Source organism: Bombus affinis, chromosome 4 (genome assembly GCF_024516045.1).
Source record: "Bombus affinis isolate iyBomAffi1 chromosome 4, iyBomAffi1.2, whole genome shotgun sequence".
Taxonomy (NCBI): domain Eukaryota; kingdom Metazoa; phylum Arthropoda; class Insecta; order Hymenoptera; family Apidae; genus Bombus; species Bombus affinis.
In genome coordinates, this window is record NC_066347.1 from 7,537,499 (window position 1) to 7,552,760 (window position 15,262).

Consider the following 15,262-nt stretch of genomic DNA (forward strand, 5'->3'; position numbering starts at 1 on the left):
TAGCGGGGGAATGGAATACGTAAGTGTAGGAGAAAGGGAGAAGGACATAGTCTAGAAAGAAGACAGAGAAGGAGCAAAGGGAACGCGTAACCCGTCTCGTGCATGTAGATTGTAGATTCAAAGCTGTGGCGCTGTGGCACGGGCAGTTGTGCACAGGCACGGTGCGGAGGTATCCGACCAACAGTGAAAAACCCCTCTCTGTTACTATCCCATCTTTCTCTCTTTCTAGCATATCCCACTCGGTCGCCTTCCTCCTACTTCTCCTACTTCTCCTACCATTTCCCCTTCCATTGGCGTGTTTTCTTTTTCCAGCACACTCGTGCCGACCTATCGATCTCTCGCTCGCTCTCCCAGTCTTTTCCTTTCTTTCTACAGAGGCCGCAGCACGCTGCCCTCGCTCAACTACCTGTTGTGACGTCCAACGTGCACTCGACGACGCACCGGGACAATCGAGAGATTCAGCGCACGCGGTATACGCTGCTGTTTTCCGTGTAATACCGTATATACTGTCCCTCATGGTCGGTAGAGACAGTAGAACGCTCGCACACCGGCCTCCGCGCGCAAGAAAGTCTTTCGTTGGTAAAGCGTGTGCCTGATCCGCGAACCAGAGCTGATATTACCCCGCGAAAAGCTTGTCCCATACTCCCACTACGATCTTGCTTCCCGTCTCTCGCGTAGACGCGCGACGCTATAAGAAAGAGAGAGTGAAAGAGACAAAGAACGAAAAGAGAGGAAAAACGGTTAGAGAGAGCTTCTTATTGAAAGATTGTAGTTAGACTTTAGCAACTAAAGAGGGCATTGGAAATATATTTCTGAATGTATACTTTTCTGCTGCTTCACACGTTGTGTTGTATCGATTATCATTTCAGTAAATCGTAGAGCAGTTCCATTTTCTGTGAGTTTGGATATGTTTTTGTGTAGATTATGAAACGAGGTAATTTGTATCTTATCTATCCCTTTTCATTTGAAAAGGTTATGCAAATTGATTATTAACTTGTAAGTAATACGTATCCGCTTGACATTGAAAAGTTGAGAAATCATTCTGTTACGTATTTCTAAAAAAGCTTGGAATATATTTGTTTATTATTAATTAGATTCATGAAATAATTAGATGTTTTCGTTAACATTCTATTTCAATTTTCTAGACAGGATTCAGTGACTAGAATACTTCATATTCCTCCGTGAATAAATTTTAAGCCGGATAATAAAAATAAACATATATGTATATAACAGTATGTTAATTGTAAATATATATCACGGGACATCATACTTTAATTTCAATAAATTTGTAGTATTTTCTTGTTAAAATATATTTATCATTGAACAAAACATTATATAAAAATAAAAAAACACAATTTCGTAACCGATAAACGCTCATAGTTGGTATTGAACAGAATCTAAGAAAGTATGAATTTCATACGTGGCGCCAACTACGCTTAGTTGTAAAGATCACTATCAGATGGCGTGGCAATTTGGGCGCCTCTTGTATACACGGACTTCCCAGGCCCTGAACTTAGTCGCGCGCGGTGAACGTTCCGTCCTACTGTCGAATCTTCGCGCGCGTCTCGTCAACAGTGACAGTTCGAAAACTTCTTTCACATTGAATGTGAAACGTGACGAACTTTGTTTATGGTGTGTTGCTTTATCATTCAGTTTCGCGATTAATCGTTTGATGGAAAAGCAAATTGTCGAAGGACCGTGAGTGCCTATCGAACGACAATATCAACGAGGATTTATACATTGAGTGATATCGTGTGTCTTATGTGTATCAGCCGTGCGTGCTATACGCTATATACTATCGAACGTATCGAATTGAGTGAAACTGTGAAACGATCGGACAATCGACACGAAGCTTGGTACATCGTTGAAAAGTATAACCGGCGTTGTTGTTTATACAAGACAGGACGAAGTTAAGCGCGCGGTACAGCGGTGTCAAGGCGCGAACGACGCGACGACATATTCCAAATGCGTCTTGACCGGAAGTTGAGGATCGTCACATTGGCAGGGTGGCAGAGGATGCCCGGCTGGAGGGCAACGGCGGGAGACGAGGTCGCAGCAGTAGCAGTAGCGTGCGTCAGGCGCTTCGGTAGCAGAGGTTCTCACTGAGCTGGCTTACCCTGCAGTGGATTTAGGGGGCTGTATGGAGGCCGGGGGGCTCCTGCCCCGCCAGCCCCCGCAAGGCCCCCCCGGCACTGCGCCTGGCCCAATCTCGGTCTGCGTGGGCCAGGCTAATACCAATACTAATAACGCCAACAACGTAAACAACCTGCAGAACACTGTTCTAGCCCAGTCAGCCGGGATTCACGATTTGAACGCTGCTGGTCAGTTGAATATAACAAGTCAACAGCTGCAGTTGCAGCAACAAATGGGTCAAGCACCTGGCATGGGTGAAGTACTCACCCCCAAGAGACAGGCGGTTGTGGATCGTCTGAGACGTAGGATCGAAAGTTATCGGCGTAGACAGACCGATTGTATACCGAGATTTGATCAAAGTTTCAACGGTTTGTGCGAGCAGAATATTCAGGACACACTGGTGCTGAAACAACGTTTCCTCGAGAGTAAGGCGAAACGACAAGCAAAGAAAACGGACAAGAAGCAAAGCGAGCCGGTCGGTCTCTCCAGCGTTCACGTGGTGAGTCATTTACTCTACTTGTTGGCTTTCGTCTGTCTCCCGTTCGAGTTCCTCGTCGCGCGCGTTTATAGAGTTCTAGCGTAGGTGCTCGCGTTGGTGCGAGCGTGCGCGCGCGCGCTTTCATAAGTACATGCCGGTCGTCAACCTTCCTCTTCTTCCAAACTTCTTATCGCATGTTCTTCTCTTTCGCGCGCGTGACCTTGTTATTTCGTGCACTCGCTTCCGTCTACCGACGGGCAAGATTAATGACGCTTCGCGTACACGATGACGGGGACGACGGATTGTATCGTCGGTGCTATTGTGTTTACTCATCCGGAACGATTCGAGTTCCACTCCAAACATCGCGATAATCGGCTGTTAACGATCATCGTAAATTATCGATGATATACGTTACAAATTTTCTCGTCGAGAATGAAGCAGGCTCGGACATTTACGATCGAGGAGCGTTCCTCTTTCTTCACAGTTACAATATGTATCGTGCAAATATGTAGGCGTGCGCGTGTGCACGATCCAGAAACGCAATCGTCGAGGGTCACGCGATTGAGAACATCTAAACTGTGTAGTATGTATATAGCGAGTAAGCGGCACTCGGCAACTTGCCGGGTCAAGATTCTACTACACAGGTTTGGAATCGAAGCGCGGGCGTAATGAAATACCATGCTCTTTACACCTATCCTACCAAGTTTCATTTACAAAGCGCTCGATGAACTGTTACCGCGCACTGATAATATTTGCAATGTTTTGCTCACCGAATTTCGGAATATTCCCTGGTAATTTGTCAAATATTTCCGACAGGTTAGGGTCTCTTAAGGTTGCGTAATTTTTTATTGGCGATTATAATCGAGGATATTGTTTTATTTACAAGTCTTTTATTTTTTCTTTCGTAATAAAGTTTTTAGTAACTAGATTCTACATTATAATATCCGTTAATATACAAGTAGAAGTTGATTTTCGAATACACTCGTGTTAGAAACATTCAAACTGTTGATTGCTGCTGCTGTTCTGTATTAGGTTTCGAACACACAAGTCATCCAATTAAACGCATAATTTAGCAATTACGTGTAGCACATACAATCATATGCAAATGCCATTCGTACATAAAATTCAATTCATTCTTGTGAATAATCCAAAATCTATCCTCTGTTTCATTCATACATTCATACATAACTGTATATTTTTCCAATATATGTTTCCAATTTGTAACAGGTAAAGCCTGGTACAAATTATAAAAATTCATGTAGCTTGAAATTTCTTTTTCTATGTATAATTCTGAATAAAGCTACTAGCTAAGAAAAACAAGGGAAAGTTCGAAAAATATCGAAACTTTCCACTCGTAGTATCATCAACTCATGAACTTAGACTGTTTTTTCCTTTTTTAATATTATTTTTAACACTTAATCATTTCAAAAGTATAAGTCAATAAGTCCGGGAAATATCTGATAAAAGATAAATCTTGCAAACATCTTGCGAAGTTCAATACAACGCTTGCGAGTCAACAAGCGTTAAAGTCCGATATTTTTTAAAGCTCGAATATTTAACAAGTTTAGAAAAATATCGGTTTATTTTCCGAATCGTTTATCGCGAGAAATATGTTTCGAAAGTGGCGTAGTTATTTCATGAATATCTAACAAAAAAGAAGATAAATCTTACAAGCTTTGCTTTATGAAGTGCAACTAAAATGTTGCTATCCCGTATCGATAAAACCTGACCTTACTTTAACTGCTTTTTCCAACGTTGCGTGGGTTAACAACGAATACATATTTTTTTCAAAGCAATCTTTAAACAGTAGAATAACTTTTTTATTATGAACCGTTAAATTGTGTTCTATTTCCGTATGATTGACGTAAAAGATATCAGTTCCTTGCAGTTACTTGCTACAGTTATTTAATTTACGAAAGGTTATACTAAACTATTTTTAAATTAGGATTTTAAATTAGGAATATTTCCTCGTTTATTAACACATACGTAAATCCTCATTTCTTATAATCACATCACATTCTCAGAGGTTTAATCGCATACACCATAATACAATTCCTAAATATACAGATATGCACTGTACGAATGAAGGCAATATTTTAAATTGCTAGCTCGTCATATTTTCCACGGGAAATATTTATCTATCAGGCGCCCTTTATTTCCCCGATAATATCGGTCGTTTGTGTCGTCTAAAAAGCGATTCGAAACAGGTGGATGTGCACAAAGTATCGTTAAATCGTGGGCTCTCTACCTACGTCGCTTACCTGTAGGCGTTCGATTCGAGACGTCCCATATTAACCTTGGATTTACGTCAATGCAGGGGCGTTCTACGCCGGTACGTATAACGTCATTGTCACGAACTTATACGCGATGCGTTTATTCCGACCTTCACAGAGCTTGCTGACAACCTTTCCTACAACGAGGTGCAAATGTTCTTTCTACATTTTCTGTTTTCTTTGTCCTTTTTTTAATTCGCAATGTTTACACCCACTTTCTTCCTTTATCACCTTCGATATTATTCTGTTAGGAAGTAAGTAGTAGGAAATGAAGTATGCGCTTATATCGTATCCTTTTAATTATAAAATTATGCTATAGTTCTAGGTTTTATGTACGTGTTGCTAATATTTGATTTCAATGGAAACGAGACTATAGTATAAAGAATTATAATTTTTATAATCTTGCTCAATTTTCCAGGAATTAATCGGAAAAAAATGATGAATGAAAAGTTTTGCTTGGTTTAGTAATTATCAAACACGGTATTTAGTTTATTGCTTAAGTAAAAAAATTATTGATTTATTTGTAAAACTTCAATTTCAACTTCAACAAAGTTTTAAGTAAAATAATAATTGAATAGCCACACACTTATAGTATCAATTTATTAGGATATTTCATTTGGTTATATAAATCGGAAGATTGAATTTAAGTTTTGAGTTGTCTGTGCTTTGTAAAGGTATGCCAAGGTATAACGAGTATTTGAACACTGACAATTCATTATCATTATCTGATGGTTGATCGCATATTAATGTTAGTGGTAACATCTCGTTAGTTGGATAGATGGGATGTTGGTTATAAATCTTCGCTGATTTGGTTATCTTGCCCATGAGATTTGTGCGTTCTAGTTTCGAGTAAATACATTTTGAATTTCAATCTGTCTCGAGTACAACTCTTACAACTTAGATATAAATACTATAATCTTTCTATGTGTTATATTTAACATCTGTGATAAGTTAAATACAAATTCATCGAAATCTCTTTCGAGATCTCCTTGGTATTTTATTCCCCCATTTGATTCCAATACGAAAATTTAATTGCAATCAATCAAATATCCATTGAGTGTAGATTCAATTATTTGATACAGATTTGGAAACATTTATTTCATTAGTTCCTTTATTTTCTTAACTGATTCGACAAAATAATTTGTTTAATGTATCAATCGATATTCAATACAAATTCACAAAATTTTATTTCAGAGAGTACTTCGTTCCACTGATTCTCTTATAATTTATTTATTGAACACGTGGAACTACTGCTAGTTAACGAAGCATAATTTTTTTGGAGTTTTGTGCCAATGAATATTTCGTTTCTTACTTCCTTCATATTCTTTATTTATCGATTTTTTTCAAAAATTAAATTCATTTATTTGGCGTGAGATATATTTATTTAATCGAATAACCAATATAAATCTATAGGATTCTGTTTCAATAATAAACTCCATTAATTGATTTTACTGTAACATAAAAATCACGAATGTATTCAATATCAATCCACAAAGTAATTTCTTCGAATTCGTCTCAGGTTACCAAGCTAATAAAAGTAATAATCGAGTAATCGTATACTCGAGTCCATTTGATAAAGTATACTCTATCGATTCTCAAGTATTAGTATTGCTCGAGTGTTTATACGATCTGTCTAATAAAATCAGTTCAAGATTTTCTAATTCGCGTTATTATCTAAAGGATTTTTTACACGCAATCCAGTTATCGGTGTAAGAAATTAATTAACTCAGAATAAGAGAATATTATTTAAACTGAACCGTCGAAATACAAAACGTTTGATCGCATCTAAATTAAAGCGAAACCAAAAATACATCGGCACGCTATTTACAGAGACGATAAGCGACGATAAGTGTATCAACCGTTTATACAAATGCGCATTGACGCAATGTTATTTCTTATCCACGTGAAAAGAACTGATCTTTGTTTATCAAATTTCTTCGTCGTTTTAAAACTAGTTTCTGACAATCGTTTTCAGTCAAGGTTATTCGCATTAGGATAAAGGAAAGCGTTTAACTCTTAATTGATAAAGTTAGTTTATAAATCCATAATAGTTGAGAATAAGTTGCTTTTAATTTTACGATATTTCATTTTAATTTTCCGGTTGAAAACTATTTCTTTACCACTAAAGCTATATACCAAAATAGTTAGAATAACCAATTCGTAATTTTCCATAGAAATTTTACAAATTCACATTTTTTAATATTTCAAGCATTCTTTGTAATACGTATAAGTAAAAGCTTTATTTTCCTTGCATTCCTTTCATATATCGTTCATGTTGATTCATTTATTTCAAGTCCTATAGTTGTCAATGATTCTATCGTTAATTATACCTATCCATAAACATCCGCAATCTAGCGATCACCAATAATGGATCAACGATAGAACGAGAAAAATTTGCACAGCGTGCAAAAACACGGATGCAAATGCATGTTTCCAGAATAGATCGGTCGGTTATCGCTTGTGTATGCACTATGCACGTATTACGTGACAAGCGTCCTCACGCCCGAACCGATTGTATCGAGGGAAAAGCTGACGGTTAAAATAGTCGTCGCACGAAACTTTTATTAGCTTCGTGTTTAATTGGTCGATTAGCTGGATGATAGACTAAATTAAAAGAGAGAGGGGTATGCAGAAAGGTAAGAGAGAAACTGTATATCGACTTGTGAAAGTTCAAAACATTCAGTGTGTGTGTGTGTACGCGTTGTTCGTTAATTAAACGAACCTCGTCCCGTAAAACGTGAAAGCAAACTATTATTTATAGCAGGATAAATAAAAGAGGTTTACCAACTCGGCGACGTGTGCGACTTTTTAAATCTGGATAAAATACTATATTGGAAAATTTACAGTTAAGTGAAACACCTAAGGTTACGCATTTAAGATTAAGATAAATATATTTTGTCTATCGTTTTTAAAATATATAATAGGAAAGTTTGAAATAAGATATTTATATAAAAAGAAATCCCCTGATAGAATAAGATGGAAAATAGAGGCAAATTAAGTATCTTTATTAATAACAGGTGCTTATATTACAAATTGCTTTTTTTTAAATATACAACAAATCTATCTGTGAAGATTATAAGACATCAACCCAGCACGCTACTTGTTATATTATTAATTGAGCTTTTGTTTCCTCTTTTCATTTCGCTTCCGGGTTTAATGGGACAGAAATGCATGAAATTCGCGTAGGATTTGTAGGTTACTAAAACATCTAAATTATACATTGAAATTGAAATTCTTATTCCACCAGATCTGTTATTATTGTTTGCACAGGTTGCACCAATGCGATGTTTTCACATTTTTGAGTACTCTAACGATATACGTCCGCCATCGGATGTTGATAATTCGTCACGACGCGCGACGTAGATTACGGTGGGTCTCTCTTCACTGTTATCAGGTCGCACAATTTTCAACTGAAATTAATCATTCCTTTTATCTGCGTTACATTATTGCGCAGATCCGTGTCTGGCTCTTCACGCAACTTTTGATTTTATTAATACACATATGTTACTTTCACCAAGTCCTCTCTACCTTATCTTCTATCGAGCTGTTAATAACGTTCAGAAGGTTCAATATGTGATTTTTTTCTGGCGACTTTCGATATACAGAGGTAGCATGATACTCATAATTTTGTTATTCTTGGAATGGAGCCTGGTTTGACCTTGTTAGATGGAGATGGTTAGGATAAAAGTCTACTTACACGTCCTACTGTGAATTAATATAATTGTAAAACAATAATAATAATTTTCTAGATACATCCTTTTTGTAATTCAATTTTCTTATTAATTAAAAAATTATTATTATTGAGTATCAGACTGATTCTTGGTCATCGTTGATGATTCTTGAATTCTTTACATAATTCTATTATGTAACGATAATGAGGGAAGTAGAAAGTTTAAGAACAGTTTCGTGTACTGCGGCATGGCAAACATATTATCTCTTTAGTGGCGATAGAAAATATGAAGTGAATAGAATGGAAAGTAGTAGTTTGAAGATATAGCGTGGGTAATTGTTATCACGATTTACCTAATAAAGGCAAGTACAAAACACACTTCGATAGTTTGTATTACTACTACTATATTTTATTAATCAATATGCATTTATATACATATATTTACCATAAACCTATAGGTCCTTTTTCAATCTCCTTAACTTATTGTTAACTCCTTATTGAAACTCCTTAATTTATTTGTTCTTGCTTTACTTAACTCTAAATCCATTAAGCGTACCTTGATTTAGAATCGGCATTGTATAAATTGACCCACACGCCTTTACAGTCGCGTACGTATCTTGCCAGATTATATAGCGACGCGGTTGTTTCGCTCATTCATAATAATGGCGTCGCGGCTGTATTACACTGGCTAACAATGAAGTAGCATGAGCGGCCCATACTCGCAGACCGCAACGCGGGGAAAGCTGTGGGAATCGCGATTTCCGTTGGAAGTTGACTGCGGTGAACCAGATTCTTCGCGAGTCTTCGTCGTCCTTTTCAGCGTTCCCTTTCCTTCGTTCTTCTTTTACCCACGGTGCCACGTGTTTCCGATTTGCTTGACGAATTTGGACGTTGCAATACACTTGCGTGAAAGTGACGAATTACGAGTCCAATTGAAGTAACGCGTCTCATTCAAAGAAGAGAAGTTACATTAAGACAAACGTTACGTTTGGATAGGTTAACGCATTTAAATTGAGATGTAATAGGGAATTGGTTATTGGTAATGAAGTTAACGCATTGTAAGTTGCTACATTCTAATTACCGAATTATGTCTAATGATTTTATAATATTATATTCAGTATGAACAATAAGAATAATATAAGGAAGGTTTAAGAAGATTTTGATAAATGCGTTTATTAATTGGGATAATGAGCACGAGGGAAAAAAGTTCTCTGAAATAATTATACGCGATTGTACTTGTTTTTATTAGAAACTAAATGATTTATTTGTTTAGTGGATTATTAATTAACGTTGACGTTTTGTATAATTATCGGATAATAAAATATCGATTTACGTTACCGCTCATAAATATCTAGATTCTTGTCGATGTAAAAATGTTAATAAGAGTCGTGAAATCCTTAACTCTGGCAAATTTTAAATTATGAATATGTTAAGAAGTTTATTTTTTACTTCCGTCAAATATTCACTGTCTTTCAAGTATCATCCAACGTACTTTCAAAATAGTCTTCTTTACCAGGAACTTATTTTTCTACCAAACATAATCAACAATAACAAATCATCAACAACTAATATCCAACGAAACACTTAGAAGCAAAAGAAACAAATGAAAAACTATGGAATTAATTCGCTTCACTCCATGTAACCTCGCCAGCAACGGTAGTCTTTCCCGTGTTTACACCGCGCCGTTAACATCACTTTGCCATCATTTGTCCGCGTTCATCTTTATTCAAGCTCATCTAACTACAGAAATGACACGTGCCAGAGTGCGAATCCTGAGAAATAAGTTTTATAGGATCGATAACGGCAGTGCTCAACCATTCACTTCGTATTCATATGTAAGTAGTTAGCCGGTATTACGCGTCCTCGGCGAGTCGGTAATGCGAAAAGGATTCGAGGTTATTTGTTCGAGTTCGTTGTTATCCGACTCTACCTCGCCAGTGACTCACGTGCTGAACGGCCGAGACTGACGGGATCAGACACAGTGGTACTCGATTCACGCACATTTTGCGCACGCGGTCGTCGGATTCGAGCTCCTTTTTGTGAAATTACGATTTCCTTCATCCGTCTAACGATGTTGTTCTGTTTTTGTGGATTCTTGTTTCTCTTTCTTAACTCTTTTCTTGTAGGGCCGGATAAAGAGTCCTGTTACTTTAATATTTCCCAGAATTTTGCCTATAATACTTTATCGCAAATGACAGTGTGCACAATACGAAGAAGAATTTTGGTAATAGTGCAGTATAATAAAATTTGGGAATTTGGTAATAATAATAACTCGATTGAGCGTGATTAAAATATTTTATTAAAAGAAACTTCATGATTGTTCATCTATTGCTTTATTTTCAAAATTGTTTTTAATAAGTTGGAATGCTGGAATGAATTTCGTTTTCCAGCGACTATTTCAAATAGCGATCGGAACGACTTTCGCTGTAAATTGTTATCGTCCTGTCTTTATACGCGTACAATGTCGAAGTATATTTACTATCAATCGTTCTGTACCTATTATGTTCATAGTTCTTGGTGTGAGCGAACAGATATAATAAGAATGATAATAATAATATAATATAGCGAAGTATAATTTTAATACAAATATGATTTAACGGATGATTTGTAAAATTATATAATAAAAAAAATGTAATAAGTGACATTAAATTCATCGACTAAATGAAATGGAACGGAGAAGAAAAGGAGTAACAGCAACTTAGTAGAAAATTCTTACAGATGGATAAATGAAGCTGTGTTTGGTTTATGCGATAAAAAGTTTTTAGAAATTTATGAATATCTTTTAAAGATTTTAATTTTTAAACAATCTTTAAATTTTGTTTATCTAAAAGGCAAACACACAAATACATCATTCTAAGAAGGAATAACAAAAAAGTACACAAAAAATAATGTGACACAATTGGTTAAAAGAAAGACAGAAGTTAATGATTCTTTGCCACCGCGGTTTCAAGCCTGTCCTTTCTTCGTAAGCGATCGAGAACTCAACATTCGTTACGGTGTTGTCATTACACTGGCTCGACAACTCTTATTGCAATCTATTAGTCAAACGCCCACTGACAATTTAGGAGCATCGTGTCAGCGTCTGCATCGTTCCTCCAATTCCTTTCCCTTCATTGCAAACGTAATCAAACCATGAACATCGATCCTTGAGCATTGTCGTTCTTCTCTGAATCTCTGGATAGATGGATTTTCTAGTCTCTTGTATAATGATTTACTAGTAACATTAGTGAATTTACAAGTAGAAAATCAGAGTTCGATCAAGCTTGTAAGCTCGTCGCTAGATCTTGTAGAAGATGATCTTGGTATCTTTGGCTTATATGATTCATATTGTTGGATGTTATCGGACGTACATTATGTTGTCTTGGAGAAATATATCGGAATATAAAAGATTCAGTTTTGTTAAAATAAATTGTATTTTCGTCAACGTTATACTAGAATATTTATAATTAGCCAGTAGCAACTTTTATAACAACATATTACGTTAGAGTAATATCCGAATAAATAGGAAGAAATTAAATTGTGTTTATAGACTATTTCAAATCATGGATCACGTTAATATCTTCTTGGTAACACTGTTGTAAGTAACTTTGTAAAATTGCTCTTCTAGATATACGGGACATTAATTTTGCAGTAAAATTCGAGGAAAGATTATTTTGTTAAAAATACCCTTATCATGTGTTATGATAATAAGAACACGGAATGACCGCATGTCAGATAGACAACTTAACCACATAAAATTTTTTTATTTCCTTCCAATTTCTAGACAAGAAACGAGTTCTAAGAAAGAGTCGATCATCCTAATGATTCTCACGCGGACTCTCCCCAACTTTTCAACCCAAAAATATTCCCAAACTATCACATTTTAGTCTAATTGCCTCCTCTGTCTTGTTAATTCTCGTTTAACCTGTACGCGCGAATCAAAGCACGATCTTGAGAGATCGTAAATTATCTGGAAAGCCTCATTGATGGACTGGTTCAATTCTACCAATGAGAGACGATCGACTCGGTTCCCTGGAGAGAAAGAATGACTTGAAAATGAGTCTCGTGCTCTCCGTGCGTCGGTGTGACGGGTAACAATGAAGAAGGAACGGTAGAAGCGAAAGGATGAGAGGGGAGAAGGAGACCAGACTGGGTTCTGCTCCACCTACGATCTTGCAACCTGGTCGCCGTCGTAGTAGTCGTCGTCTGGTCTGGTCTGGTCGTGACTGAAGCACCTCCGCCAAATAGGTCTACTCACCTTGGACGACAAGTTGACAGGACACCGAGAGGAAAGGTACAGAAGGATACTGGACCACAGGAGGGAGGCGGAGGTTGACGCGTCTTTCTATGTGCATGATTTGCATCACGTGTCACGCACCAGGTTCACCGATTGGCCGGATAGGAACGGTGGTTCTCATGCGTACCGATTCGACAGTTCCAACGTCACGTTTCCTTTCGTATATTTCTTTCATAAGTATGTGTTTCATCTTGATGTCGATACTTGATGTCGATCTGCCTGGAAATGTATTTACAGTAATTTCTTCTTTTATGATTTTTGTTTGTGACTAGGCTGCGGATTTTTTCCGCATTTATGAAAACTTGAAATGTAAAGAAATGTGTATAAAATGCAGATCATACGCAAAGGTATAGAGAATATTAAAAGTAAAGTTGTCGTTATATTTTAAGCGCAAAACAAATTTCTATTTATCTCCAATTTTTTTAATCGTATTCATAAAAACAGGAATTTACAGAAATGTCCTATTCATGACGATCATAGGTTTGGTAGATCTCGATGATACGTCGAAATTGATGGCATCTGGTTATATAATTTTTATGAAATAGCACACGTAAATATTTGATACTTTCGACGAAAGAACACCATACAGATTAATTATTAATATTTGTTCTTAAGCAATCCTTTCCATGTCAAGGTAACTCGAAATTTTGGAATAAGCTTACGAAATATCACAACGACTGACCTTCGAATCTTTAATCCTTGACTTTCGAGTCGGGTTGGAAATTTCTTGAAGGATTCCAATTTCATTTGCAATAGCATGGCTACATACGTTCTTTTCGACGCCAGAATTATCTTGTAGCCTCTTTGCCTTCTAACGTACTTATGATTTACACTCGTGATACACAGCTTACGAACAGAACCAACACGAAATCGCAATTGCAACAGCGTGTAGGTATCTTGATCGTCGTGGTTTAAAACCCGAACATTATTAAACATCTCTCCGGGCAATGTTAGCTATTAAAAAAAATTAGATTATAAACCGATTGCTTAAAAGGATTATAAATTCTAAAATTCCCATAATCTTGCTCAATTTGGTTGAGATATCGTGGATAGAAAAAGACGAAGAGATAGTAACTCGTAGATGTAAACGATCGAAATATCTGCGCTCCAGCGCTGTTCCAATCGCAACAATATACGCGACCGTTCAAAGGTGTTATCTTCGTGAAATGCAGATTGCCTTGTGTTCGATTCGCAGAATCTCAAGGCTGTATCGGCCGGCGTGATGCTTGTGAGAGCCGTTTCGACCTGTACTGTAATGCTGTCATAATGGTGTGGCTGAAGATAATTTCAGGACACCGAGTATTTGTTGACACGATCGTGTCACGCTGGATGTAAACGAAAATTATGTCTATTTCAGAAGCTCTATGCGAATTTTATCGCGTAGTAACCTCTACGTCAGTTACAGACACTTTGTGCGTGAGTCGTTTCGTGAAAGACATTTGTAAAATCGTGGCCATAGTTATTATCCTTGAAAGCTATAATATTCCTGATAACTTGAAGAAATTAACACTCGATTGCAATCTATGGAATTATAATAAGTACCAATTAAACGATAAAAATATTTGTTTTTGGTATAATTGACTCTACATTTTAATGCATTGTATCTTTTTTGTAAAAGCTATTATTTATAATTGATTTAAGGAAATGTTTCTCTTAACCGCAAGAGAATTCGGTCCCGAGAGAACTAAATTCAGGAAGATCTTCTTCTGCTTCGACTCTCTCCTCTCCGTAGGTTGCGTTATTGAAGGCTTTATTGAATACTATGCTTTACATGTGTTTAATTACCTTCTGACATTTATCTATAAAAAGATATATTCAATGACTAACTTCAATCTTGATTTAGTCGTGACTAAATGACGATCAAGTCCGTTCTGTTAATATCAATATGATATAACAACTGAACTAAACGACAAACTTAAATACATCTAAAAGATTTCCAAATTTTAAACCAAAATTAGTTACTAAAATTAGAAACGTTTCGAGAAACAGATACTCGTTCCCTTAGCGATAAATCACACGCTAAACCACGTAATACACGTGACCCTCGCTTATCGATTTCCAAACTCGAGGCTTCCCTTATCGAAGTCCGAAACCAAACCAATCTATTTTCACCCTAGTCAACGTTCATCATCGGTAGCTCTAGATCGTATCTTTAAACGTTCGATGTTCGAAAAGCAAAGCGTGACCATTGGGTTTTGGGAGCAAAAGTGGCGAGAACGCATTAAACGAGTATTGACGTGGCAATATATGTAACGGTCGTTCTCGGAATTCCGAAGGGTTGGAATTTGCTATGTCCTGGCCACCCAAGGAGAGTTGCAAGAGAGTGCTCTCTTCACCTTCTTTCTTCTCGAGAGAGAGCAGCGGAGCCTTCGAACCCGACTTTACGTTATACGTTTTCGTACGGGTTGCCGGTTCGCTTAAATCGTTGCGTG

General features: G+C 36.8%; 1 protein-coding gene across 5 annotated transcripts in view; it reads left to right on the plus strand.

Moving 5' to 3' along the window:
• The first annotated feature begins 500 nt into the window (after positions 1–500).
• LOC126915823 (neurogenic protein mastermind-like) overlaps positions 501–15,262 on the plus strand; it is a 248,007-nt gene continuing 233,245 nt past the window's right edge. For 2 of the 5 annotated variants that reach the window (XM_050720884.1, XM_050720885.1), the window contains exon 1: positions 10,009–10,389. In XM_050720884.1, the coding sequence (XP_050576841.1) occupies positions 10,168–10,389 (222 nt within the window). In that variant the 5' untranslated portion in view covers positions 10,009–10,167. Of the gene's footprint in view, positions 741–1,410; positions 2,633–10,004; positions 10,390–15,262 lie in introns of those variants that run through there. The other 3 variants (XM_050720881.1, XM_050720882.1, XM_050720883.1) reach the window with 3 other exon arrangements.